At 38.5% G+C, this 27682-nt stretch overlaps 1 protein-coding gene across 8 annotated transcripts in view; it reads right to left on the bottom strand.

Moving 5' to 3' along the window:
• Nucleotides 1-27682, bottom strand: part of AIG1 (androgen induced 1) — a 301519-nt gene that overhangs the window by 44927 nt on the left and 228910 nt on the right. For 2 of the 8 annotated variants that reach the window (XM_064598177.1, XM_045865649.3), the window contains 2 exons: nucleotides 25140-25303; nucleotides 18669-19333 (listed from right to left, as the gene is read on the bottom strand). The exons of 4 other annotated variants lie outside the window; for them this stretch is intronic. In XM_064598177.1, coding sequence (XP_064454247.1) covers nucleotides 19306-19333; nucleotides 25140-25303 — 192 coding nt within the window. In that variant the 3' untranslated portion in view covers nucleotides 18669-19305. Of the gene's footprint in view, nucleotides 1-18668; nucleotides 19334-22460; nucleotides 24520-25139; nucleotides 25304-27682 lie in introns of those variants that run through there. 2 more of the 8 variants (XM_064598175.1, XM_045865650.3) reach the window with 1 other exon arrangement.

Here is a 27682-nt window from a genome sequence, read left to right as displayed (position 1 = left end):
TCACCAGAGAGAGGTGGGAGGAATCTCAGTACACCAGGCAAGGGGGCAGCCAGTGGCCATCACCATGACACTTTTGGCCTTTGTCTTTATGTTTAACCTGACAATACCAAAGTGTGCCTGCCTGGATTCTGTTCTGTATTGGCTTGTCTAAACCACGTGCTGATGAGTTCCTTCTCTTCCTTCCATGCTCTGCTGCCAGATCAGCTGAGGATTCTCATTGCTCTACTTTGACTTACTTCTGAGGGCTAGAGATTGACTGTGGTAGGAGCAGAGAATACAGAACATCCCCAGCACCTGGTCTACACTAGATTCCTGCCAGATGCCCTGAGTATGGAGAGCCTCATTTTTTCAGAATTTACTAATGGCCTTGCCCACTGAAAGCCACGTAAGGGCCTCCTCTAATTGCTCAAGGAAACAGACGCCTATGACCTAGACTGTTGAGCTTTCATCTTTTTTTTGTTGTTGTTGTTGAGCTTTCATCTTACACTGCAATATAAGTGTTTTTTTCCTTACACAGCTAAGTTTGTGTTTGCTATTTTTTTTAATTAATCAAGATTTAAATATGTTATTAATAATTAATTAATAATTAAATGTTTGATGGAAAAAGAATGCTTTTATCCTTGGGTCTTGATTGGTCCTTGCAGGCAACATAAGAGTTGAGGACATGGTTGTATGGGAGTATCGAAAAGGTGGCCTTGACCTGTGGATGATTAGACTGAAGACCTTGTAAAAAAGATGGGTAATGGGAGCTGATGTGATCAGTGGTTGACTGTCCCTGAAGGATGCCTAAGATCATGGGGCAATGGTGAGCAACCTCATTGCCCTCTCAATTATCTTAAGAGCTTATTTCAATGGTCACTTTTGATAGGACTGCCACACCCATTAGGGCAAAAGGTTAAGACTCAGGCCAAATTCAATATGTGTAGACTTTGTCCTCCAAAATCTTGTGTAATTTCCCACTGTCTCTGGACTTTGAGGATAATGAAAACAGTATTAGAATTGCTATACATTAAAAATTACTGATTTCTTAGAGTTAAACAAAAGTTCTATGCCCTTTGTAGCATTTTGACACCCTTCCTCAGTGTTCACAAATTTCTCACCTCCTACAATGGCTATTGTGTATAATAACACTGACCTTTTCCTGAATTATATTGTTCTCTTTTCTTTGAATTTTGTTTCTTGCTTAGATTGTGAGCTCCCAAAGGGCAGCTAATACCTCCCACTTCTAATTTGCCCTTTAGGTTCTACCACATTGCATCCAAAGAGTAGTATGGGTTTCCATCTCTTCTTACTCCAAGCCAGGTCAAGCACGTTATAGCTCTCTCATTGCACGTCTGTGACAGCTCTGCCAGAAAGGGGAAGTTAGCCCCTCCACTTTCCAGGAGAGAACACTGAAGCTTAGAGGGGTTCATGGTGAGAACCCTCTGCCAGTGAAAGGCAGAGTTGGGAGTCAATCTTGAGCCTATCTGATTATGCAGCTTGACATCCTAAGCACCATGCTATTTGAGCTCACTATTCAGTTCTTTTTTGTTTCAGACAGAACAGTTTCCTTTCAGCTTTAGGAAGGTTAACTTGGGAAGTTGTCACAGAGGCAATGAACATTGTTATTCTGTTCCATTCTGCCTTTTCTTGTTTCAGCTCTCTGTCATGATTGTTCCTTTTTGCTAACTGAGGGGCTGTGGCTGGGACAGTGACAGGAATGAGGGAATGCTGAAGGATCTTGGGGAGATCTAGAGTTTGGGGGTCTGTGGCAACAATCAATATGTTAATCACATAACAATCTTCAAACAATTTAACAGTAATATTTCCAGTATCCTGGGACTGGTACTTTCCATTTCTATTCCCCTGTGATGGAGGGCACAAAAGAACACTATTCAAGATCAGCAGGGGTCCTGGCAGAACCCCAGATCCATTCTGTCCCCATGCCCACACCCTTGTCTCAGGCCCCCTCGCCTGACATTTCTCTGCATAAAAGGGATCAAACCTCTCAGTGGTGGGGAGTGGTGAGCACTCACATTTAGGTTATGAAACCCGCTGTTGCAAAGAAGGAGAGAGAATGAAGATTGTTGAGGGGGGTGGGGCAAGTGGACAGGAATAAAGAGAAGGGGCTGGAGGCTGATAAATGGGCAAAAATAATGAGTTGAGAAACTGACTTGCTAGCAAATGGCCAGAAATCTGTGAAGCGGAGGAGAGGGGTTCCTGTGGAGAGTGGGGGTGGGGCACGAGACAGGAGAGAGGACTCCCTGAGAGAAGCAAATAGAGCATAGTTGCTTTTAATACGGATCCATGCTGGGGCCATCCCCCAATTATTTTTCCCGTATTGTCTTTTTATATGTAACATTTGATACATGCAAAGGAATATGTATAGATCCCAGGTGATTTTTAAGCCATTAGAATTTCAAGCCTAAATAAAATGACAGAAAGCATATATATTAAGTAAAACAGGTTCTAGTCCTGGATAAGAATGGAAGAAGGAGAGGTACGTGGAATAGGAGACTGATAATTTTCCTCTTTACTGCTTGCAGGAGTATATTGCAGGTAAAAAAACAATTAGTGTTAGGGATGTGAACAGCTTTCCCCAGTTTCTAGGGCTTACAGCTCCATCCCTACACAGCTAGACTGGGGAGAGACTACGCTCAGGCCCTCCTACCAGGGAAACAGCATTTTCTCCTGGTCGCAGTCTTAACTGATGTTAAAATGATAGAGCCCTGTGCATCCCAAAGAACGCCTTCTTTAAAAATTAGATTGTGTAACATGAAGTTAATTCAGGGGGGCGCCTGGGTGGCTCAGTTGGTTAAGCGACTGCCTTTGGCTCAGGTCATGATCCCAGGAGATCGGGCTCCCTGTTCAGTGGGGAGCCTGCTTCTCCCTCTCCCTCTGCCTGCCTCTCTGCCTTACTTGTTCTCTCTCTCTATCTCTCTGTCAAATAAATAAATAAAATCTTTAAAAAAAAAAGTTAAAAAAAAAAGAAGAAGTTAATTCAGGGAATGCTACCTGCAAAAGTTAAACAACTCCAAAACTTGAAAGTGCATTCTTCAAGAGTGATCCACCTGAAAAGGAGCCTAAGATTTGGTCCCACTGCATGGTGACCCTTCATGGGTGACAACTCAAGTGTTTCCAGCTTCTATTTATTGAATGTCTTCCCGTGTTCTCTGGGTCTCTGCCCGAGCCCATGTAACACAGATGGAGGCACACAATGTCAAATTCTTGTCCTCTCTGTGCAAAAATCCTCCATCCAAACATGAGACAGGAACAGTTTGGGAGAAGATGCTGTTGGGTTTTCCTGGTCCCTGTCATGAGCAGATGGAGGGCCTCTAAGCTGGAGAAGCGAGAGAGCTGGAGAAGAACTGAGAGAGTTGATTCCAGAACAGGGGGTCTCCCAGCCCTCTCCCCACACTGAGCCAAGTCATGGTGGGAGGGAGTAGAGGAAGATAAGAGAAATGTCATGTAATTCACACGTTGCTCAAGTAGAGGCAACCCATGCCTTGCTTTTGGTCTGGAATTCTCTCCTGTGGGAATATAATCAATAATGCAGTGTGTACAAATATAAACACACCATTTGTTTTCCTTTTTAATGGGAATTGTGGAAATAACATTTATAAAGTTCTGTGTTCATAAGGCACAAACCATACAGACAACAGTATATTTGTGTGTGAAGTTGCATATTTTATTAATCTTGACTATTAATAATAATAATAAACTCATTTGACTATGCTAGAGAAAAAGGTAAATTATCTTTGTAGTTTCTCCATTGAAGACCATATCACAAAAACAAACAGTACAAGTCAAAAAAGGTAAAAAAAAAAAAAAGTAGCATAGAGGAGAGGCGGGCAGTTACTGAGTAGTAATATTTTGTTACTTTTCTGGATTTTCTGTTTGTGGTCTTTTTCAGCTTTGTAAAATTAGTGATTTGTTGTGATTAAATAAATGTCCATGTTTGTCCCTAATTTTTAGTGTGTATTGCATTCTCTTTCTTAAAGAAGGCCTTCAAAATTGTTTAATTTGTTGTCCAAAAAACTATTTGCTTCTGATTCAGTTATAGAAAAAAAAAGAATAGCAATCTTTGTACACTGAATCCAGGTCTCAAAAATACAATCATGAATTAAAAATACACTCAAGGGTCGCCTGGGTAGTTCAGTCGGTTAAGTGTCTGCCTTAGGCTCAGGTCATGATCCGGGGATCGAGCCCGCATCTGGCTCCCTGCTCAGTGGGGAGTCTGCTTCTCCCTCTTCCCCTCTCCCCTTGCTCTCTCTCTCTCTCAAATAAATAAAATCTTTTAAAAAAATACACTCAATATACAAAATAAATATAATTTTGTTTTTAGTAGAGATTGTGCTTAATTTTTTCTTATTTTTTTCTAACAGTACTAAATGTAGTTTCCGTCAATGAAATTAACCATTCTTTATAGGAGACACTGTGGTGTGGGGAAAGGGATGTGGTCTAGAGACAGACAGGAAAACATCTGCGTTCTAGCACTGCCACTGACCAGTGGTGGGCTCTTGAGAATGTCTGTGGTCTTCCTTCAGCCACAGTCTCCCACCGGTCCAGGAATGATGCATAGTCAGTACACCATTGTGAACCAGCCCACCACCAGGATCAGTCTCTCCCTATTTCAGAAAGATCTGTCACCCAAGCCCCTCTGCCAGACATAAAATGCTTTCATGAGCAGATATTTAAGTTTGTCAGATGTTTTTCCTGCATGTATTTAGATGATTGTGCGGTTTTTCTTTTCTACTCAGCTAAAATGGTGAATTGATGATTTTTATAATGTTAAACAAACCTTGTATAACTGGGATAAACTCCACTTATTTGTGGTGTATTATTATCCTTTTTATATATTGCTAGATTCAACTTGCTATTGTTGTGCTAGAATTTTTTGTGTTTGTGATCTTGAGGGATACTAGTCTGCAGATTTCTTTTCTGTGTGATATGTTTCTGTGCCCCTAGGGTGTGTGGGGCTCCTGGCAAATATTTTTTGCCAGGCCTTTGTCTATATAAACAATTTGACTACACATGTACTGTAAAGTCCATAGACCTCTGTGAGGCATGGGGAAGAAATAAAGGAGGTACTTATGCATTTATTTATTATCTAATTGGTGCACAGGAAGTTCCTTTGCAGTATCCATCTCTTCCTATTTAGGGCCAAAACCCATTTCTTCATCATCAAATGTATTGCTTCTGGCTTATTTCCTATCTCCCATCTAGAGAAAATGTAGCAATGCTCTTATCACTCATAAAGCCAAACCTATTTGTATTGAAACAACATAGATCATCTTACATCTGTAATTCTGTACTGCCATTTGCTTGATGTTGACTATGTCATTACTCATGATGCTACATCACCCATCGTCCCCTCAAGAATACTGGCTTCCAATGAGACACAGTAAAAGTTATTACTATGCTTTCTTGATGATGACAACAAATGCAGGTCTTACTCAAAGTGTGCAGGGAAATGTGAATGATATTTCATTTTCTGGTCATGTTAAATTTACTCTTTGGTACTTTATAGCATAAATGTAGAAGTCTTAGGCTCTAATAGGTTCATTTCTAGAATGTGATCTTTCTCAGTGTTGACCACACTTCTGCATCCCATACACTGCCACTGGCAGGGAGAAGATGCGAGGAAGTCCACAGGTGAAGCAAGAAGGGCAGTCCCATTTGTACAAGAAACATCCACCTGTCACCTGGTGTGAACTAAAGCCATCCTGGGGTAGGATAACCAATCGGAGGCAAGAGAGAACATCAGTCTGAAGGGCAATGGGTATTGCAGAGCAAGGGTCTCAAAAACCCTCAGAGGAGACAGACACAGCCACTTCCAGAGGACTGCTGACATGTCTGTGGAGCCTACAGAGGGGATTGGGTGATCAACTAGGATGTGGGAAGTGCATAGGGTAAAGCATTCTCACCACCACGGGTGAAAGACACCTGCTGTCTGCAGGTGCTGTGATCGTGGGCAGCACTGCAGTCAGAATGTAGGTGGGTAAGTGTTGGAGCATGGGTCCAAATATGTAGCTTGAACCCAAGGGTTGGCAATGATCTCTTAGTAGCCCAGAAACCTAAACTTGCTACATGTCCAACGTGAGTGAGAGTTGCTCAAAATCAGTATGTCAGTACCATTCTTGAGGCCCAATCTTTCATGATCCCACAAAAACAATATTGTGCTAACCAGAAATCTGCTTGCAAGACATCTCTCCTGGAACTAGAACCTTGCCATGGGGTCTTGGGTTGACTCGATAGGTATGAATCCCCAAATGAATTGGGGCATATGGTTGATAATAGGTGAAGAGTAGAGGGTCAGAGAAGGGAAAATCTGGGACCAGAACCAAGAGGTACCAGTCTAATCTCAAGGCACCCTACCCAAATGGCATTGCTAGTTTCAACTGATCTCAGTCACCAGAGGGGGACTTAGGATTGAGGAGGGCATTCTGAAGTATGGGGCTCTCTGGGGTATAAGAACCCAGAGCAAGGCCCCTGCTTGCTTGAGTCTAAGGGCAGTTAGTACTGGATGTCAAGGTGATGTTGGCTTCCTAGAATATTCCTCACTCCTCTAGTCTCTAAGTGTTTGTGCAAGATTAGTAATTATTTCTTCGTTAAATGTTTTTCGGCCAGTTTTATTGAGATATAATTAAAATGTAACATATTAGTTTAAGGTGTACAACATAATGATTTATGTATATACTATGATATGATTAGCAAATAAGTTTAGTTGACATCCACCATCTCACATAGTTACATTTTTTTTCTTATAATAAGAACTTTTAAGATCTACTCTCTTAGAGACTTTCAAAATACAATAGAATATTGTTAATTATAGTTGCCATGCTATACATTACATCCTCAGCCCTTATCTTTATTTATTTTTTTGAAGATGGCCAAAAGCAGAATTTATTTATAAGTGATGTACCTACATCCTCCTTCCACCAATCATGGTCAACAAGATGGTTGCAAAAAAGTTGGCATTATCCTCAAGAGTTCAAACAACACAGTTGTTGTATATTAACTTATTAAAAAGAATTAAGTAAATCAGTCCCTGAACAGTGTATAATAAAAGAATGGGTTGATGAACACGTTTCTTTTTGTTGTTGTTTCAAGTTTTTATTTAAATTCTAGTTAGTTAGCATATAGTGTAATACTGGTTTCAGGAGTAAGAACTTATTCATCTTATAACTAAAAATTTGTACCTTTTGACCATGTTTACCCCTTTTCCCCACCCCCATCTCTGGCAACCCCCCATCTGTGGCAACTACCAATCTGTAAGAGACTTCTCAAAGTAGGTCGTGGTGTTATTTCTTCTTCAAATATTTTATAAAATTTACCAGTGAACCCATCTAGGCCTGGAGTTACTTTCATGGGCATTGAATTAGGAATTAAATCTGTTTAGGATAGTCAGGTTTTCTATATCTTCTTGAGACCACTTTGTTAATTTTTTCTTTTCAAGGAAATTGTCTATTTTATCTAAATTTAAATTATTGGCATAAATTTGTTCATTATTTTCTCTTAGTACCCTTTTAATGACTATGAGATTTCTAGTGTAGTGTAGGATTTCCCTCTTTTATTCCTGTACTGGTAAATATTTATCTTCTTTTTTCTTGATCAGTTTAGCCAGATGTTTATCAATTTTATTGATATTTTTGAAGAACCAGCTTTTGGTTTCATTGATTTTCTCTATTATTTGTTGATTTTCTATTTCATGCATTTCTGTTCCTACTCTTAATATTTCCTTCCATCTTTGACTTCAGGTTTGTTTTAATTTCTTTTTCTACCTTTTAAGATAGAAGATTAGAGAATTGATTTTAGATCTTCTCTTCTAAAATAATTATCTATAGCTATAAATTTCCTTCTAAGCATTATTTCAGTTACAGCATTCAAATTTTGATATGTTGAATTTTCCATTTCTTAGTTCAGTTTAATCCAATTGTAGCTGAAAAATGTACTTAATATGATTTCAATCCTTTTACATATTTGAGATTTATTTTAGGGCTCAGTATATGTTCTACCTTGATGTATGTCCCATGTGCGTTTGAAAAGAATGTGTATTCTGCATTTGTTAGGTGGATTGGTCTCTAAATGTCAATTAGATTTAGTTGGTTGATAGGGTTCTTTAAGTTTCTGTATCCTTATTGATATCTTGCCTAATTGTTCTATATCAATTACTGAGAGAGAAGTTTTGAAATATCCAATTATAATTATGGATTTGTCTATTTCTCTTTCAAAGCTACTACTTTTTTCCTTATATGTTTTGAACCTCTATTGTTAGTTGCACATACATTTAAGATTGTTGTCTTTTTGATTAACTCTTTTTTTTTTTTTTTTTTTTTTGAGCGCGTGTGCATGTGTGGGTGAGAAGAGGGAAAGAGAATCACAAGCAGGCTCCATGCCCAGTGGGAGCCTGATGCTGGGCTCGATCTCATGGCCCTGAGATCATCACCTGAGCCAAAATCAAGAATTGGATGCTCATCCAGTTAAGCCACCAGGAGCCCTGATAAATTAGCTCTTCTGTTATTGTAACATGTCCTTCTTTCTTCCTGGTAATATTCTTTGTTGTTTTTCTGTTGTTAGTATAGCTATTCTAGCTTTCTTATGACTAGCAGTGCATGGTATATACTTTCAATCCTTTTATTTTTAATCTGTATTTTTATTTTTAAAATAAATTTCCTATAGGAAGAATATGGTTTGGTGTTGCCTTTTTACTCAGCCAGAAGATTCCTGCCTTCTATTAAAGTATTTATATTTAATATAATTATTGAATGGTTGGATTTAACTCTAAAATCTTATGATTTTTTTTTTCTATTTGTCTCACCTTCTGTATGGTTCTTATTCCCTTTTTTCTTGCTTTCCATTGGATTATTCTTTATTAACTTCACTCAGAACTAATTAATGTACAAGAAACTATATTCTCCTAAAATGTACAATTTGATGAGTTTTTACAGTGGCACACATAGAATCACTACCACAGTCAAGAGACAGAACATCTCAATATTTGGGCTTTTTTAGTATTCCATTTTATCTTCACTATTGCTTTATTAGCTGTATCTCCCTTTTTTAGTAAAAGGTTTACAAATTGCACCTTTAAATTATGACAGTTTACCTTCAAAAATAGCATAACAATTTTTTAATTATGCAAGAATCTTATAAGATTTCCTCCTCCATTCTTTGTGCTATAAGTTTTCATACATTTCACTCCTACATATATTTTAAACCCCACAATATATTGTTTTATTTTTGTTTTAAACATTCATTACCTTTTAAAGAGATTATAATAGGAGAAAATGACTTTTATATTTACCCACAAATTTCCCATATTTAATGTTCTTAATTCTGTATGAATCCAAGTTCCCATCTGGGGTCATTTGTTCTCTGCCTATAGTGCAGCTCTAATGCTGATGATGGATTCTTTCAACTTTTGTTTGTCTGAAAAAAAATCTTTATTTTGCCTTAATTTTTGAAATATATTTCCCTGGGTATATTATTTTAGGTTGACAGTTAATTGTTTTCATCACCTTAAAAATGCCATTCCATTTCTTTGGGCCTGAATAATTTCTGAGAAGAAACCTAGGATTCTTATTTTTATATATAATATATATATATTTTATATACATTATATATAATGTACCTTTTTTTCTATGAATACTTCTAAGATTTTCTCTTTATCACCTGTTTTTAGTAAAATGATTATTTCTCTTGATGTGCTTTTCTTTGTTCTTATCCTGCATGGTATTTGTTGAACTTAAATTTGCAGATTTATAGTTTTTAATGAATTTGGAAAATTTTCTGTCATTTATTCAAATATTATTTTCTGCCTCTTTCCCTTTCTCTCCTTTTTTCATAAGGCTCCAATTACATATATATTATTTTATAGGACACTGAGGTTGTATTCATTTTTTTTTTTTCAGTCTTTTTATTCTCAGTGCTTCAGTTTGGATAGTTTCTATTGCAATGTCTTCACATTTGTTGATCCTTTTCCCTCTGCAGTCTCTAATCTTCTGTTAATCCCATTCAGTGTATTTTTCATATCTAAAATTTTTGTTTGCATTTTTTTATATCTTTCATTGGTCTTCCACTCCTGTTAATTTTCCCTCTGCCTTCTTGACATATGGAGTACAATAGTTATTTTAATGTCATTGTCTGTTAATTTCCTCTCTTTATCAATTCTCAGTCTGTTTCTGTTGATGGACTTTTCCCCTGATTTAGGGTCAAGTTCTCATGCATCTTGGCATGTCTGGAAATTTTGATTGGAAGCCAGGCATGATAAATTTTGTCTTGAGTATCAGATTTTTTTCTCTTCCTTAAAGAATATTGTGCCTTATTCTGGCAGGCAGTTAAGTTTCTGAGGATCAGTTTAATAATTTTGAAGCTTCCTTTAAAGCTTTTAAAGAGTGGGTCTTGAGTAACCTTTACCCAAAAAGTATGACTATCACTTGACCTTTCTGATTGCTGTCTCTATTCAATGAGACCTCTTTGCTCTGGCTAAGTGGGAACATGAATTATTCCTGGTCTTATGTGAGCTCTTGGACTTATCCAGAGTATAGCCCCTCAGTAATTGTTTTTTTCCCCAAACATACATGTGAAGATTGATATTCAGTGAGACTCAGGGGACCCATGCAGATTTCTGGAGCTCCTTAGCTTCATAACTCCCCTGTGTCTAGTGCTCTGCTCTGCAAATTCTAGTCACCTCAGTCTCCCTGAACTTTGGGCTCTTTAACTCAGTGAGGCCACTGGGCTTTGTTTGGGATTCCCCTCCCAGTGTGAGGATCTGGAAATTGCCTCTAGGCAGAGAGCCAGGGTGATCATAGGCACACATAATTTATTTCCCTTTCTTCAGGGATCATAGTCCTAAGCAGCTCTGTTGACCAGTGTCTGAAAATGAGTGTTTTTATTGTATTCTACCAATCATTTCTAGTTTACAGTTATGGGGGAGATCATTCCAGACCCTATTACTTCTTCATGGCAGGAATCAGAAATTCCCCAGACACAATATACTTTCTTTTAGCTTTGCTTATTTTACTCTGAGTGCAGAATAAATGTTGCAGATTGCTAGCCTCTCTCACAAATGCGAAGTCTATTTATTCTTGGGCTCTCCTCCCTTATCTCTTCTACCCTTAGTTCTCAGAAACTTTGAGCCCATAATTTCAACTGGACTCTTGAAATCAATATACTGACCTCCTGAATTATAACTTAACTGGTGCCAAGGTTATAGTCTCAAACTGAGCCAGTTTAAATGGAAAACTCATTTCTTGGAGGCACATTATTGGGGATCTGTATTTGGAAAACCACTTTGTAATATAAAAAATTCCAAAATTAATGATGACTGTAATACAAAATTTATATATATATAGAAACAGTGGTAAAGGGATGACGAGGGACATTTGTGCCTCCCTGGAACTGCCAACTAGAATTCATCGTTCAGAATAAAACTTGCCAAGTGTCTCACCTTTTAAGTTCAGAGGAATGTCTTCTGGATGCCAGTCCCACACTGTGAGATTTGCTAACAGAAGGCATCCAGCAGAACCAGTTTCTTAAACCCCACTCTTTTGGTCTTCATAGAATAAAGGACACAGAGGGGGCAAGGATATTAAATCTTTGAAGGAGGGTTCTTGAAGTATTAACCAAACTTTCTCCCTCCCCTTTCCTTGTTGGAGAGCCCGGGGGGCAGGAAGCAGGGATGTTTCTATTTTTTCCACCCTCTTGTGTTGAAATCTGTGTTTCCCAAGTTCCCTCCACCCCTAGTAAGAGCTGTGGGGTTTGGGGGTAGGGTTGTGTGCTGCTGAGCTGACAGAGCATTTGGTGTCTTGATGGAGCTGCAAGAGAGCACGCCCCAGGGCAGCCTGTGTTCCCACCCTTGGCTTGGCAAGGACTGATGAGTGTTTGCCAAGAAAGGTAGCTGGGCCTTGCCAGAAGCAAAGACTTTTGGGTGGATTAGATGTTGCCTTGGCAAGAGGGGAGAAGAGGACAGGGGAACTGTGCAAGGGGGGTGGTGCTGTGGAGCTGCCTAATGAGATGACAATTTCATCCCCACTCAAACACTTGATTCCAGCTCCTTGGTGTTGGGTTGGGAGACAGAGAAGAGACCCATCAGCTCTGATGTCATTTGCTGTGTAAGCAGAGATCATCCCCCCTCTTCCCCAAGCACAAGGAAGACAGAGAGGGAGAGGGAGTGTTGACAGTTTGGATTTCAAAAATCATAGGATCCAATATTAAACCTGAATGAGGTGAAGAAATAAGATGTCTGGCCTAGGCAAGGTGTAGGTTTGGGGACCCAGAACATTTAGTGTTGCTTGAAAATAAATGAATTTCATTTTTGCAGGTATCTATATTGAGACTATTCTATCAAATGTATCAATGTGCTTGTGGGGCATGTATGTCAAACCAGAGATAGCATGTAAAAAAGCTTTCATATTGTGCCTGATATTACACACTTGCAAAATTTTCTTGAGAGAATTTTACTGCATGGATTGATTTGACTGAGGCTTTAAAAGTATATTTTTTCAATAGAGCTCAGCCATAAGATGCCTACCTCTCTTCCTGACAAATCTCCCTGTGGCAAGCATAGGCATTTATTACTCCTAAATCCTTTGAATGGTACTTGAAATTAGGATCATCTGTCTCAAAAATTTTCATTGCTCATCTGATGAGTAGGCATGAAAGTGTCCAAATGTCTTTGCGTGTTTCCATGGGGACTTCTTCAGTCGTCTTCAGCACTTTCATTTCAATAAATCAGATGAGTTTGAATGACTTTGACTGGCTTGTCAGCATTGGATAATTGGTTTGGCTTAGTAAGGGACAAGTGTTGGTCACTCAATTATTACAGAGTCACAAGTATGAATTTTGGATATTACTTTGTGGCTATTACTCTGTGTGTGTGTGTGTTTTAGCAAAATGCAAAATAGCCCATATAAATATGTAAAAGTGCTTAATGATAACATATATATTAGTTTCCTATTGCTGTTGTAAAAATATTACCACAAATTTAGTGGCACATTTATTACCTAATAGCTCTGAAGGTCAGAAATCCTCACATCAAGGTGTCAGTAGGGTAGTATTCCTTTTGAGCCTCCAGGGGGAGAATCCATTTCCTTGACTGTTGGAGCTTCGGCAATCCTTGCCCTTCCTCACTCCAACTGCTCCTACCGTGGTCACATTTCTTCCTCTCACTGTGACCTCCTCCCTCCATCTTATAAGGGCCTTGTAATTATATTCGGTACATTGGATAATCCACGGTAACCCACATCTCAAAATCCTTAACTTAATCACACCTCAGAGTCTCTTCTGCCACAAAATGTTACCATATTCAAAGGCTCTGGTGATTAGGATGTGGACATCTTTTGGGGTTACTACTACCACATTATATTAACTAAAAATGCAAGAAATAGTATGATCTCATGCACCTCTAAAACTTCAAGAGTTAGTTTCTGATTGTGACTTCCTGTCTCTCTATTGCCTTAATTTCCTTGATACATCTTTTCCCCAACTTTACTGAACTTACCAATTTCTGAAACCTTTTATTGTGTCCCAATGTCAGTCCTCTATCTTTCCTTTCTGGACCCCATGATTCACCCTTCCAATCACTCTTGCCAATACCCTGACTCTCACCTACTTGTCCTTTTGTGGCATCTATACTTCCAAACCAAATATTCAACTTCTTTACTCTGCCTGGCCTGTTGAGGTTTCTTGGGGGAAACCTACAATAGGCTTTGTTATCATCAAGGTAAATTCGTGATCTTCAACCCTCTCCAGAGCCCTCAGTGTGGGCTAGAAAGCCTTCTATGTTTTTACAGTCTGTGCTGCTCTTCTCAGGGTAAATTACAAGCTTCAACCCCATCTTCTGTGCTCTCTCTCTTCAGGCATTTCTTTGAGGAAAAAATTGCAGCCATCGAAGCTGTCAAAACGAAGTCAGTAAACTTTGTCCTTTGTCTGGCAAACGCACTTCCAAGGACATTTGTCTTTTTCTCCTTCTTTCCTGTGACAGTGGGGGAGGTGTTCCCTCCTAAGGCTAACCCAGAATAGTTGCAAGCCCACCATCCACATTGTTCGCATTCCCTGTGGAGCTTGTTTCTACTGGGTAAGTATTGTTTTTGAACTGCTATCTCTACTGCTTTGCCATCCACTAATGCCAATAACTTCTCAATTCTTTGGAATCTAGATTCTGCGCCTACAATTTCATTGAAATAGCCCTTGATCTACATATAAAAAATCCAAAGTCAAGTTAATCATCAAACCTTATCCCAGTCTAGTTCTCTTCCAGGTTTCTTATTTAACGAAATGATTCTATCATTGTCTTGAACACATCTTAGATGGTTTTCTCTTAATAACTTCACAGTATACCACCTACTAGACCTGTAGATTTAATTTCCTAATATATATTACATTCCATTTTCTCATGTATTTTATATATAATATTCAATTTCCTAATATATATAATATTCAATTTCCTAATATACATATTATATTCCATTTCCTCATATATATTATGGAGTTGACCCTTAAGCAATGTTAGGGTTAGGGGTGCTGACCCCTCACACAGTGGAAAATCCATGTATAACTTTTGACTCCCCCAAAACTTCACTATTAATAGCCTACTGTTGACTGGAAGCCTTGCTGAAAACATAAACAGTCAAGTAACACATATTTTTATGTTGCATGCATTATATACTGTATTCTTATAATAAAATAAGCTAGAGAAATGAAAATGTTCTAAGAAAATCATAAGGAAGAGAAAATACATTTATAGGACAGGATTGTATTATAAGTGTACCCATGTAGTACAAACCCAGGGTGTTCAAGGGTGAGCTGTATTTAATATTCAATTTCTAAATATATATTTATATGTACTGTTAAATACATAAATATATAATATTTATGTATTTATGTACTTAACACAGAAACATTGATTTGAAGGGGTACATGCACCCCAATGTTTATAGCAACATTGTTAACAACAGTGAAATTATGATAAGAGCCCAAGTGTCCATCGACTGATGAATGGATAAAGAAGATGTAGCGTATCTATAAAGTAGAATATTACTCAGCCATCAAAAAGAATGAAATCTTGCCATTTGAAACAACATGGATGGAGCAAGAGTGTATTATGCTATGTGAAATAAATCAGTCAGAGAAGACAAATACCATATGACTTCACTCATACATGGAAGAAACAAAACAGATGAACATAGAGGAAGGGAAAAAAAGAGGGAAGTAAACCATAAGAGACTCTCAACTATAGAGAATAATCTGAGAGTTAATGGAAGGAGGTGGGTGGGAGATGTACTAAATGGGTGATGGGTATGAAGGAGGGCACTTGTTATGACAAGAACTGGATGTTATATGTAAGTGATGACTCACTAAATTCTACTCCTGAAACCAATATTACACTATATGTTAACTAGCTAGAATTTAAATAAAAATTTGAAGAAAAATAATAAATATATATATATATATTTCCCATATCATTATAGGATATGGGATATATTCATCTGTATTTTCTTCTATACCTTTTTTTACATTTCATCATTTAATCTATCTGAAGTTGTGTGTGTGTGTTTTTGTGTGTATGTGTGTTTTAAGAGAGGAATGTAGCCTTTTCTTTTTTACCAACTAGTCATTCCTTGTAGCCCACTCATTCAATCATTTATTATGCTTTTACTGATTTGAAATGCCATTTTATTATTTGCTAAATTTATATGTATAAATTAAGGCCAGTTTCTGGGCATGCTTTCTATTTTGTTGATTTTTCTTTCTATCCTTGAGCCATACCACATTATTTTAATTATCATGCTTATAATATGTAAGTATGCTTTAACTAATCTTGTTCTCAAGATTTTTCAGTTGCTTTGTTTATTCTTCTGTTAAATCTAAAAAAGTTTGCAACTTTAGAATGGAGTTACATAGTACCTATAAGTCATTTGGAGGAAGAAATAACATCTTTAAGAATAGAATTTTCTTTTCCAGAATTTAGTATATCTTTCCATTTCATTTGTCTTTTCAAAAAGTCCATCAAGAGAAAAATATACATTATATGGTCATGAAAAATTATTTTATTATAGTATTAGATTTATAGTGCTGGTATTTTATCTATGATAAGTGAAGTTTGGTGCTCTTTTGGGTTTATTTTGAGGGGTATATTCAGCAAAATAAGTTGAGAAGATTTTCATTGTTCTGCTTCTTTGGTACAATTTTTAATTATTAATTTTCATGTTCCAGAAGTGGAGCTAGAAGCACATTCCCCCCTGAGATTGTGCATGGTAGATTTCTCTTTACATATGTGCACAGAGAAGAGGGTAAAGCATGAACATCCTCCTGAGAACTGATGGGAGAAAGTGGGAGCTTGCTAGCCAAAAGGAGAAACTGGTAACTTATTCCTCATCACTCGGTGATTACAGGGCAGTCAGTCAGTAGACTCATTGCGATGGATTCTGCTCCAGGGCAAGCAGAGTTTCTGTAATGGGTCAGTGGGTGCATTAGGTGGGTAGGCCTGTCTTGGTGCATTCCATGCATCTGCCGAGGCAGCCCTGGGCATCCTGTAGGATGTGGGGCTGGGGTTGTGGGGCTGGAGTTCCTAAAGCAAAAATGATCCATCATGAGAAAACCAAACCAAACCCAAAATCTGATCACATAATTGTATTTCAAATAGAGCAGTGATGCAGAAATCCAGACTGCTGCAATGGACGTAAGAGGAATGAGCTTTATATCTAAAGACCCCTGGCATCAACTTCTTTGGCTGTCACTTTGGTGGCTTAGATCGGAGAGTGTTATTTGCTAGAGGAGAGGGATGGTCACAAGGTTCCAGAGGAATTGTCCCAGGAAGTCCTAAAAAAATTGCACTCCTTCAGGTTTACTTTCCTGAGAGTCATGTGGAGAAATGGTTTCCTTTTAAATGGTGGCTTTGCTCTTTTTTTGCTTTTTCTTAAAGCATTACTTTTCTTTTCCAATATCAATTCTGTAGTTACATACCACTTTTTTTTTTAACATAAAACTTTTCCACTCCAGGTCAAAATATAACTTATTCAATGCTAGACCTAACATTCTCAAAGACCTCAGAAAAATAATAGTTAACAGTGTCATAGACATCTATATCTTATTTCTTACCTTAAAAGGGAATGCCCTTGGTGTTTGAGATGACTATTCCTTCTCATGATATGGGGTATTTTTATATTATTGTTATTATCAGAAATAACTGTTAAAATTTTTCAGATGCCTTGGAACAACAATGGGGAGAATCATATGATTTTTTTTCTTTTGTGCATTACAGTGGTCCCCACCTTATCTGAGTGTTTACTATTTATAGTCTCACTTTCCGTGGTTTCAGTTGACTGCAGTCAACTGCGGTCCGGAAGCAGATGATCCTCCTTCTGACACAGCGTCAGAAGGTCAATGGTATCCCAATACTATATCGTAGAGCCTGTGTCCTTCACCTCACTTCGTGGCATCCATAGGCATTTTATCATCTCACATCATCCATCAGGAGAAGGGTGAGTACAGTACAATAAGATATTTTGAGAGAGACCACATTCACATAACTTTTATTACAGTATATTGTTAGAATTTTTTATTTTATTATTATTGCTATTAATCTCTTGTGCCTAATTTATAAATTAAACTTTCTAATAAGCATGTATGTATAGGAAAAAACATAGTATATATATATGGTTCCGTACTGTCTGGGGTTTCAGGCAGCCACTGAGGATCCTGGAACGTGTCCCCTGCAGATAAGCAGGGATGATTGTATTGAGATGATGTTTTTGAATAAAAATCCTAGGATTTAGCTATCCTTCAATTTTTAGAATAAACCTTATTCAGTTTTGAAAAATTATTTATATAGTATTGGATTTATGTTGTTAATACCTTAGTTAAAGCAAATGAAAAATTTTTTTTTGCTACGTTGGCTTTGTTTTGAGGGTTATATTAACTTTGATAAATAATTTGGCAAGTGTTTCATCATTCTGTAATCTTGGAACAGTTTAAATAACATGAGAGTTGTTACTTGAACGTTTTCAAAGACTTGTTCATAAAACACTCTGGACCCAACTCCTTTTTTGGAGATAGTTATTTGAACATTAAAAAAAAGTCTTCCATGAGTATCACTCTAGTACAGCTTTCCAATTCTTACTGAATCCATTTACTTGAAAATTGCACATTTCATTGGATTCTAAGAATTTGTTGCCATAGAGCTATAAAGTTTATTTTTATAATTAAAATAATTTGTTTCACATCTATGCTTATATTGCCAAGTATTTGTTTCTCTCTCTCTTGTTTGCATATTTTAATGCTCTTTGTATAGATGAGATACTGTGTTTATTAATCAATTTACTTATATATCAATTTCACTGTTATTTTCCTGCTGTCTTATTTAATTTCTGCTTTTATTTTGATTAGTTTTTTCCCTACATTTTTCTTTTTTAATTAATTAATTAGTTAATTTATCCCTACATTTTTCTAAGATTTATTTTTATGTATTCTCTACTACATGTTCTGCATTAGTCTTATTTAAAAATAATTATGGTCAAAGATTTTGTAAATTAGCTTTTTAAAAAATATTCTTTTTAGATTTATCAAAAAGATACATGTTTTTAAAAATCAGAAAATAATTAAGAACTAGATTCAGTAAACCCATTTTCAATGGGTAATAGAAAGAAAATAAGAAAGGAGACACCAATGTTTAATACTCCATGCAGTTATCACATTGGGGTTGTTTGGTCTTTATTAAAGTTTCAGTTTGCATATAGGAAAAGTTTCACAAGATTAAATCATGAGATCCAAATACACTCAGGGTTTTGACTAAATTGATGTAATTATTACCAACATTGCCTGTTTGAGGCAACTATGACATTATTGCAATAGGGAACAATCCATCACATTTCCTTCAGACTTGCCCTGTGGCCTGGGTTCATTTTCTCAGACACCTGCAGGACTCAATACTCGAATGCCTTGCTCTACATCTGCCCCTTTGACTTTCACATATTTCTTAACAAGAAACACAATAGAGTTTTATTCTTCCTCAATTAAATGGAATTACAATGGCAAAAATTGAAATCCAATGACCAATTTTAGTTTTAAAAACTAGAAGAGGAAAAAAAAGATGTTATTATCAATAATGAATTTGGAAAGAATTCTCTAAAACATAATGAGGGCAAGTTATATGGGATATAACTGTATTCTATCCTTATATATGTTTCTCTATAAAGGTGCCGAGGTGAATTCCACTGCTTTCTTGGATGCTTCCTCTCCTGCACTGCCAATGCCCAGGGGGTAACCAGTCTTCAATGGCGGCTCAATCCAACTCTTTCATTTAGACTTAGATCTCACTCCAATTTAGGCTTCTCTTTCTCTTCTTCCATACCTAGAAATTCAGGCAAAGTACTTTAACATCAGATTAAACTGTGAGCAGGTTTGCCAAGGCTGCTCAAAAAAACTCTCTCCTATTCCCATCTCTTTCCCCTTCTACTCTCCTGCACCCACCCCTTTCCTCCTAGCTTAGAAGGAAAATCTTTTACCACTTTCTCCAGAAACTTCCTCAGTGACCTCTGTCCCCACCCTTTCCCCCCAAATCAGGACACACCCAGGTCTTACGACTTCTGGGAGTGATGGGTGCAAGTTAGTTCTTGACTCACTGCGTTTGTACAGAAACCTCAACCAGACCACTTTGTAACCAGCTTTGAGCAACAGGAGGTGGGCCACTGATGAGTCTCAAACAGACCTCATTTATTTTTTAGTCGTGTTTCTTCTCAAGGCAAGGACTCTGGATTTTCAAAAGTCAAGAATTTTTTTAAACTCATAGAGAGCTTATTAGGTATAAGAACGATTTATTTCCATACCTTTGTGTACTTAAACTCAAATTCTCTTTCTATTCAACCCAGTCCTGGTAGAACTATGTTTTACCTCCTGAGAGATTCATATGTACTGGACCAGTAAGAGCTTTGCCTGTTGTCTGGGGTGAATAGTTAATTAATGATGTTTCATTTTCCTGGAGATGAAAATGTTGAAGTCATTCTCATGAATTAAAGTTAAATCTGGTAAATTCTTCCCACTTCTTTCTTTTGCTTCTTGCTAAATACTCATCCTTTGAAACCAAATTCTCAGAGACTTTTGCTGGAACAAAAGAACCCCAAATATTGCTTTGCAGGTTTTGTTGGTATTCTCTTTAAGTTATAAGCTCTCTGAAGGCAGACTCCTTAACTGGTTTGTTCCTGATAATATCCTTAGCGCCCAACAGAGTGTCGACTCTTAGTTGGAGCTCAATTAATCGTTACTGAATCAGTTAATAAACAATGCACATAAGGAAAGCCTCAGAAGGTTACGCTAGTGGGAAAGCAGAATAAAATATGGAACTTCACAATATAAAAAAAAGTTTAAAACCTAATCCCAGAAGGTCATCATCATAGGGCTTACATTAAGAAGGACTCCCTTTCCCCCAGGTCCCAACTCCCAGTATCTGTTTTGTGGGATCAGGGTAGTAGTGGTGGAATGCGGCTAACATGCTCCAAACAGGTATCCTTAGACATTCTTTCACGTTTGGTTTTCATGACTAAGGAACTGGCAGAGATCTGTAACACTTTTTCCAAAGTACTTCTCAGAAATCATATTAAGGAAAACTTCAGATTGAGGATTAAGGACATCTGAAGGGAGGAGGAATAGGGTTAAGGGTGAGAAGGCCAGGAGATGCCTTCGTTGTTGGTAACCAAGGCAAAGGCAGAAAAACACAACAAGGATTCTGTTCAAACAGCACACATGACTTGGGACCCGACTTTGTCCCATGTTCCCCCTCCTGTGGAGAAGCTCTCAGGAACTAATAACTGCTTGCTTTTCTTTAAAGTCTGTTTCCTCCTAAGTGTTCTCCTGCAGATGGGTTGACTTGGCAGCAATAGTGGAATCTTCAAAAGCGGGGGTGGAGAACAGGGGGTGTTCATTGACCCAGACAGGAAAAATGGCTCCCCACCTATTTTAGTTTGGCAGCTTTGAGGTAGAGGGAAAAAATTAGACAGCTGTAAATAATATTTGGAAGAACCAGAGGTAAAATTTCCACACATAGAAGAAAGAAACCTGTCACAAAGCTGAGGCAGGATGTGCTTTTGCGAACATAGAGGAAGAGTTGATTGATCCTGAGAGAGTTAGTCACATGTGATTCCCCCAGGCAGGGAGAAGGGCTCAACCAGAGGGCAGCGCTGGAACACTGCAGGCCTGGGTAGGCCTGTATGGGACATGAGCTGGTTGGGCAGCTGGGGGAGAAGGTTTCTGTCATATAGGCTTGCCTCCAAACTCCTTTCTCTTTTGCTTGCTTTCCCTGTCCTCACCCAACCTTTCACTTTTGGACACTTTCATTTCTGGTCGTATAAAGTTTTACTGTAATAAGATTGGTGACCCCAGTTAGACACAGTGGAATTGGAATAAATTCTTAGATTAAGTGCAGAAATATTTCAGCAGTTATAGGTTGAATTTTGTGCCGCCCTGCACTGTGCCCCCAAATTCATATGTTGAAGTCCTAACCTCAGAACCTCAGAATGTGAGAGAAGGCCAACAGTGTGGCTGGACAACCGTGTGCTAAAGAGATTAGGCATGTCATTCATGGATCCAATTAACCATTTCAGCAGAAACCAGAAAAGATCTGTGGGGGACCTTCTTGTATGATGATTTGGGCCCCTGTGAATTGCATGGGAAGCCAATAAGGTTTTTTGGGAATTTAGTACCAGCAGAAACACTGCTAGCCTGGACTGAAAGGGACAGAGACAGCATGAAATGAAGGAAGAATGACTCCTAAGGTGGTTCAGGGGCTACCTTCCTCCAGGGGGTAAGGCTGCCACCCAGGGGCAGGGCCACACCCACCTCCTGGTGAGCCCTGAGGATGGAGCATTTAGCCAAAGAGGATCATTCTCAAGCCTTTAAATCTAATAGAATTTGCCCTGCTATATTTCAGACTTGGTTGAGAACTGTAGCCCCCTTTTCAAACCCTGTGATTTCTCCTTTTTGGAAAGGATATGTGTATTCTACGCCTGTCCCACCATTGTGTTTTGGAAGCAGGTAACTTTCTGTATGGCTTCACAGGTTCACAACTGGAAAGCAATTGTGTTTCAAGATGCATCATCCAAGTCTTAACCATACCTGATTTAGATGATATTTAAGATGAGATTTTGGACCTAAGAGTTGACGTTGGAAAGACTTTTAGGGCTGTTGGGTTGTATTTTGCATGAATGAAGGACATGAATGAAACAGAGTGTTATGGGTGGAACTGTGTCTCTCCTCAGAATGTGATTATATTTGGAGATAGGGTCTTTACCAAGTTAAAATGAAGTTATCAGGGTGGACCCTAATCAAATATGACTGTTGTCTTTATAAAAAGGAGACTTTTGGAGACAGCCTCACAAATAGGGACAAATGCCATGTGAACATGAAGACAGCCATCTACAAGCCAAGGAGAGAGGCCTGGAACAGAGCCTTCCCTCACAGTCCTCAGGAACCAATCCTGCCAATACCTTAATCCTGGTCTTCTGGCCTCCAGAACCATGAGACACTACATTTTGATTGTTTAAGCCCCCCAGCCTGTGGTATTTTGCTGTAGCAGCCCTAACAAACCAATACAACAGTCACAAAGCCACCTTGAGTTGTTTTCCTTTAAAAAGAGCAAATGCCTAACTATTAATTTACCCTATTTTAAGGGCTTTTTGTTCATAGTTCACATCAGGTTGGTCTATTTTGTTATCTTATAAACTAGGTCCATGGATCTTAGTGAAGTTTCTAACCTCTCATGTGCCTGGGTTTTCAGTGGTGACAACCTGATGACTCACTAGAAGTAACACTGGATTGAACATTACCCAGAAGGTATTGGCTTTGCAACCACCATTTTGGTAGGTCACCTAGGACTTCCCGGCTCAGCTGCTGCTTAGTAAAAAGAAAGGGCCAGCTTAGATGGTTTCTAAAATCCTTTTCAAGTCTAAGATTCTGTAATAATGTGATTTTATCTCAAAGGTGAAGTCAGTATAACCTAACCAAGTGGAGGAAGCGGAGCCATTAAAAATTTTGGATAGAAGGAAGGGCACTCAGTGTGGTATCCCTGCTTCTTGGGGGATTTTGTTTAGGGTGTAGTAAATGTACTCAGGATTGTAATACTGTACTTGACTGTATTCAATTCACTGTGCACACACACACACACACACAGTACAAACTGCTTTTATTCAGCAGTTTCAAATTTAACTCCCTACAGAAGCAGGCAGCTAATGTGATGGAGCAAAGTGACCAGGTGAGAACTAGGAACACTTAGGGAGTCATCTCAAGGGGGCAACTGATTCTCAGTTCCAATCCATTGTTGCTAGAAGAGAATAGTGAGCTCGGGATTGCCAGATCCTAAAGTATTTGATAAACTGATGAATCTGGCCCGTTTGTGTAATCTCCCATTTTTAAATATTGTTTCAAAAACAAAAATCCCACTATGTAGGTCTAACAAGCCACTCGGCAGGTCACATTTGGAGGAGGCCATCAGTTTGCAATCCTTCTCATAAATGAAAAGCAAAATGTGCCTACTTGACATGAAACATCTGCTTCTGTGAAATTAACTAGATGGTCCCATGTAGATAAAATTAATCTCCATACCTAAAATGAGTTATGAAATGTTAGTCAACCTTATGTAAGAGAGTGGCACAAATTAAGTTGAACAGATCATTTAAAAAACCCTTAGTTTCAGTATTCATTTTAACTTCTCACTCAAAGCTGCTAAAGAGCAGTATTCTATGAATCCACACTGGATTTTTCTTTTTCTTGGTTTTCAGGCCATCTTCTCTTTGAAGTAGAACAATGGTGAAATGACCATTGGAATCAAGCTAATCAAGGGGAAAGAGTCATAAATACTTCCTGAATAACAAATATTAAACATATTAGCCTAAATTTAAATATGGCCTTTCCCCCAAGAAGCTGAGAAAAGTTAACATTTTGCTCTTAAAATATTTTTGTAAGTTAGCTAAATAATGAGTTAACTAATAAAGATTCCTATTCCCATTGGACAGAGAAGGAAATATTAAAAGATTAATTTCTGGGTTTCCAAGTGTGGCCTGAACTGAATAAAAACTTTTGAGACTTTTTCTAATAGACCACTTATTAAAATCAAGCCAGCTGCTGAGAAAGAAATCCTCAAATTCCTCTGGGCCATTTACCATGGGCCAACACCTCGGCACACACAATCTTAGAAGATCCACACACAAAAAAGTCCAATCCAGGAACCTTGCAATGACTACGTTTTATTTGTCTAATTAGATCAAGTTCCTGGCACTGTGTCTGACACAAAGTAGGGCGTTCCATGTTTGTGGAACAGAGATCATTTATGGGTGATGTCTAGAATGTCGTGATTATATTGGCGATGCCCAGAGCTCTCTAAAATTCCCGGACCATCTTGCCTTTGGATACACTTTCATGCAGGACTCAAATGGCTATATACTGTGCTGTTGTTTTTTCCACCTTCCCATTTTTCTGCTATCTGACATACAATTTGGATAGGGTGTGCACAGCTTGGGTAAGATTACGGACCTTGCCAAGATGGAGGCTCTGCCATAAACGGAGACAAAAGAGAAATCGGATCATAGGCTAAGAGAGTTTGGCAGCAATGAAGTATCACCCTTTACTGCCCATGTCTCTTTGCCACCTTCAGTCCTTGAATATGACAGTCACTCGTGAATCACAGTGGCTACAGGCATTCCACGCGGCTTGGAGTTCTAGCAGAAAAGTGGGGAGACCTCTCTGAAGCTACTGCACTCACACAAAGGATGGTGTAAGAAGTGGAGGTCTGGGTGGTTTTTGATGGGACTGTTTGGTTACATTTAATAACTTATCTATTTATTGGGGGGGGGTCCCTTTAGCTAAGACAGTATTTTGCTGATTAGAGTGAACTTCTTAAATTTTGTTGTTGTTAACACTACATTTCTCCCTATCAAATTTTATAGACATACTTCTTTTCCCTTAGATTTGGATGTTTTACTAGCTAGTCAGACAAAGTGAGGAATGAACCTTTCAGGTATGCCAGCAGCCCTTAAATTAATACAGGGTAGTTACAAAAATGAAACTCCACCTAAGTGATCCTGTGCTATGATGGAATTTTCCTTCGGGCCCTGCACATACTTTTCTAAACAGCAGTTCCCCTGTTTTATGCTCCCTTAAACAATACTTACTTCTCTGTGTATCCCAGATATAGCTGTTCAGAACTTCTCCCAGCATGTACAAAAAGTTCATTAAGATGGTTGTAGACCCAAAGAAGACGATTCTGGCTCCTGAGCCAATGTGTTCCAGGAAAGGGTACACCCACATCCCAGTTACATGATGCACCCAACATACCCTGCAATAGAATTGGAAAGGAGACAAAGACAGGAGTTCTTCTCATGTCAGATTTCAAAGCTCCTGCTACTGTGAATATAGACCCCGCCCTGCCCCGCATTCCAACCGTTCTTCAGCAATGCCAGTCACAAGTTTGCTTCTGACACCCAGGAGCTACCGGAAATTTTGTTATTGTTGTTTGTTTGTTTTCTTTTACTTTCTTTAAGATTTAGTTATTTATCTGAGAGAGAGGATGTGTGCACACATTCGTGTGCAGGGGGGAGGGGCAGAGGGAGAGAATCTCAAGCAGACTCCACCCAGAGCACAGAATCCCATGTGGGGCTCGATCTCACGACCCTGAGATCATGACCTGAGGGGAAATTAAGAGTCAGACACTTAACTGACTGAACCTCCCAGGCGCCCTTGTTTTCTTTTCCTTTTTATTCTAAGGTAATTTTAGACTCACAGAAGAGTTGCAAATGTGATACAGAGTTCCGGTAAGCCCTTCACCTCAGCACCCCGGAATGTTAACATCTTTCATAATCACAGTACAATTACAATTAGTAAGGTGCCATTAACATTGCTACAACACTACTAACTGGACCGCAGACTTTATTCAGAATTTCCGTTTCCCCATTAATACCCCTTTTCTGGTTCAAGATCCAACAGGGTCCCTGGTGGTCACATCTTCTTAGTCTCCTCCAATCTGGCAGTTCTTGGGCTTCTCCTTGTTTTTCCTGACACTTGATGGGTTCTGATCAGGTATTTGAATCTGTTGTTTTTCTCAATACTGTTATACAATCTTAATTTCTTGCTTACATACGGAAACAATATAGCATCAGGCAAGCACACTGTAATTAAATCTAGGTGAGTATGTGCCAGGCATCTTGCCATACTGTCGTCCAATTGGATAACAGTGCATACTCAGCAGTGTACTCAGTGTAGACCGCAGTGTGTACCTGCTGATGGAGCCATCCTGTAACCTCACCAATACCTGGCTTCCCACCACCTAGATCTTTGGATCCTATATTTGTCTCTTTTCTTTCTTTTTTTTTCTCTATTTCACACATACAACGGAATATTACTCAGCCTTCAGAAAGGATGAATACTTACCATTTACATCGATGTGGATGGAACTGGAGGGTATTATGCTGAGCGAAATAAGTCAATCAGAGAAAGATAATTACCATGTGGTTTCACTCATGTGGAATATAAGAAATAGCACAGAGGCTCATAGGGGAAGGGAAAGAAAACTGAATGGGAAGAAATCAGAGAGGGAGACAAGCCATGAGGGACTCTTGACTCTGGGAAACAAACTCAGGGTTGCAGAAGGGGAAGTGGGTGGGGGATGGGGTAACTGGGTGATGGGCATTAGGGAAGGCATGTGATGTGATGAGCATTGGGTATTATACGCATCTGATGAGTCATTGAACTCTACATCAGAAACTAATGATGTACTATATGTTGGCTAATTGAATTCAAATAAAAAAATACTTCCTTGTAATTGTTCTATTTGTGTTCAGGAGATATTTTAGGCTCAGTGGTGATACAACATCAATAATCTCCACTGTTTTCAGAAGTTTAGTTAGAATATTTGCCTTCATTGATTGGTCCTGACCCAACTTCTAAGAGCAATTTTCCAACACCTTCTTGGGCTCATCACTTTATCAACTCTTGTCAATGTTGAAGACTAATGAAAATACAAATAACATTATTGCATGGGGAATAAAGATTACTTTTTATACTTATGTGTTTTGGGGTCGTCTTCCTGGTAATCCATGGCTTCAATTTTTGTTAAGCAGTTTGTCTACATACCTGTTACCTACATATTTACCTCATCAAGGCAGGAAACCTGGGGATCTTTCCCTTAGAGCTTGCAGTCTCAGTGAGGCTGATATCACTCCTGCTCAAGGAGGTGAAAATTGGTTCTGAAGATTTCTGAAGAAATCTTACTCTTCTTACGTGTAAAGCACAGATGCATATATACAAAGAACGTAAGCAGATACACAGTTTGTGTTCTTAAAATTTCACAGGCCCAGCAACTTCATGCCTAGGTATACAGCCAAAAGAATTGAAGGCAGGAACACAAACAGGTACTTGTACACCGATGTTCACAGCAGCATTATTCACAATAACCCAAAAGGTGGAAACAACCCAAGTGTTCATCTAGGATTAATGGATACACAAAATTGGTCGATTCATACAATGGAATATGATTCAGCCATGAAGAGGAATGAAATTTTGATACATGCTGCAACATGGACGGATTGAAAACATTGTATTAAGTGAAATAAGCCAGACACAGAAAGACAAATATTGTATGATTCCACCTATATGAGATACTAGAATAGGCAAATTCATAGAGATGGAAAGTCTAATAGAAGTTACCAGGGGCTGGCGG

Source organism: Mirounga angustirostris, unplaced genomic scaffold, assembly GCF_029215605.1.
Source record: "Mirounga angustirostris isolate CCGP_5_RB_7025 unplaced genomic scaffold, mMirAng1.0.hap1 SCAF_8, whole genome shotgun sequence".
Classification (NCBI taxonomy): domain Eukaryota; kingdom Metazoa; phylum Chordata; class Mammalia; order Carnivora; family Phocidae; genus Mirounga; species Mirounga angustirostris.
This window is presented reverse-complemented; position numbering and strand designations above follow the sequence as displayed.